Source organism: Sinocyclocheilus grahami, unplaced genomic scaffold, assembly GCF_001515645.1.
Source record: "Sinocyclocheilus grahami isolate Dianchi unplaced genomic scaffold, SAMN03320097.WGS_v1.1 scaffold1801.1, whole genome shotgun sequence".
Taxonomy (NCBI): Eukaryota; Metazoa; Chordata; class Actinopteri; order Cypriniformes; family Cyprinidae; genus Sinocyclocheilus; species Sinocyclocheilus grahami.
In genome coordinates, this window is record NW_015506980.1 from 199118 (window position 1) to 201078 (window position 1961).

Sequence of the window (1961 nt, forward strand, 5' to 3'; positions counted from 1 at the left end):
TGAGCTACGAGGTTGTTAATTAGTTGTTAATCAATGGTATATGCTTTTGTCGAAGCCATCAGCCCACGCAAATGACTGCGAATTACGTAGAGTCAATTTCCATGCGTTCTCAAACTACATATCATTTGCATGCATAATATTCATCTTTTGCAATAAAATATGCTATTTCTATATAAATAACAACTTTAAATCAAACCATTGTTTTTTATTCAGTTATGTTATTCACAATGCTTTATTGATTTGTAGTTCTTTCTCTCACTAAAGCCATTAAGCACAGTCTTGTACCTTTGTCTTTTTGTCCAATTTTCAAATATTTTTTGCTTCAGATCAAAGTTTTGTAATGTTCTGATTCACCTCGTAGCTGGTTGGTTTAGTTCATAGCTTATAGCTCTAAAAGAAAGACTTTTTAAAAATCCCTACAGGAAAAAAAATGAATGGTAAATGCTTACAGATAAAAAGTTGCTGAAAAGTGGGCAGCACTGTTGCACTCTATATTTGCTCCTCAACAAGCAGCACAATTTGATGAATCATTCATGTCGGTAGAACTAATGGGGCGGGATCAATTATGCACCGTTTAATACTAATGCTCTAAAACTTGGGATTAGGGGTTTGTTCAAATCTCTAACCCAAGTATAAGCAATAATAAAGCACCACTAACAAGTGCTGGCACATAACAATGCAACTGTTGTCAGTCTCAAAGCTTGCGGCAGCAGTCGGTCTGTTTGCACTCCATGATTTTTATTTGCTCTGGCTGTGAATGACGCTCTGGTTTGATTTCAACAGTGCTGCATTAGGGCAGTTATCAGGGAATGATGTCAAGGAGACGCAGCACAATGTCTCTCTTTGTCTAGCTTCTAATAAAATGATAGCTCGCTTTCCTCTGTCATTACCGCAGGGGCTTTATGGGTTCCTGTCTACATGTTAAATATAGCATTCTTGTGATGGTACTTCAGCCTCTCACCTTTGGTCTCGCAGATCATGACGTTACTATATTCGCTCTCGCCGCCGTCATTAAAGCACTGCATCTTGATGTCATAGGATGTCTCAGGTTGGAGCTGACCAATCAAATGCCAGAATTTGAAGCCTAGGGGAAGGAGGTGGGAAAAGGAAGGCAATGAGAGAGACTACTGAATGAGAAGGGCTTTTCTCAAAGCACGTGTTGTTCTCTCCAAACCGCAATTCATTTGCTCAATCTCATTTTTCTCTCTCGCACACACACACACACACTCTCGCTCTCTTATTCTCACAGACTCCCAGAAGGATTCAGACAGTTGCTTTGCTGCAGACAGGCTCCTTATAAGGCAGCTTAACGTTTGTTCTGGCCTGGCTCCAGTATTCCCACTGAACACACTCAGGGCCCTGTGTACACACATACACACATCGTAGCAGCCGCTCTCCACAGTCACTCATGTATGTTGAGCCAGATTTCTAATTACAGTTTGTGCCACAATATTTTATTTGTGTAGCTCATTTCTCTTTTTAATACATTGAAGGCATTGAGTACACTAAACGACCAGCTGCTGTACTGCATAATGAGAGAGCAAAACACAAAATACACACTTACAGACTCGCACACACATGAAAAAAGCATCACAGGCTTTTTAGTGCCGTATTTTTCCCTGCGCACATGACATATCAGTGTTTCCTGCACCACTGAATCAAATGACATGGCAAAATAAATGATATATAAATTGTGAGTTTGCAGTCTGAAAAAGTCTTAAAAAGCACAACCAAATAATACAAATAAATAAAAATGTCTTCTATTGTGTTGTCTTTACTGGCTATTCACAAAAATAAACGTATAGCAAAGCCAGTGCAGTTTGATTCAGGAACAAATGACTTATGAACCACAAACTTCACAAGGTTTGAATCAGTCTAACGAATTTATTGTAAGCTGTTACATCTGATTGGCCATTTATAAAAACATGTGGTTTGTTATATTTGGTATTTTAACAAAAAAT

The 1961-nt window shown here is 38.6% G+C and overlaps 1 protein-coding gene across 1 annotated transcript in view; it reads right to left on the bottom strand.

Moving 5' to 3' along the window:
- LOC107572717 (cell adhesion molecule-related/down-regulated by oncogenes-like) overlaps nt 1–1961 on the bottom strand; it is a 22956-nt gene that overhangs the window by 8003 nt on the left and 12992 nt on the right. Inside the window, exon 12 of the mRNA XM_016259149.1 lies at nt 962–1084. Within this exon, the coding sequence (XP_016114635.1) occupies nt 962–1084 (123 nt within the window). The remainder of the gene's footprint in view (nt 1–961; nt 1085–1961) is intronic.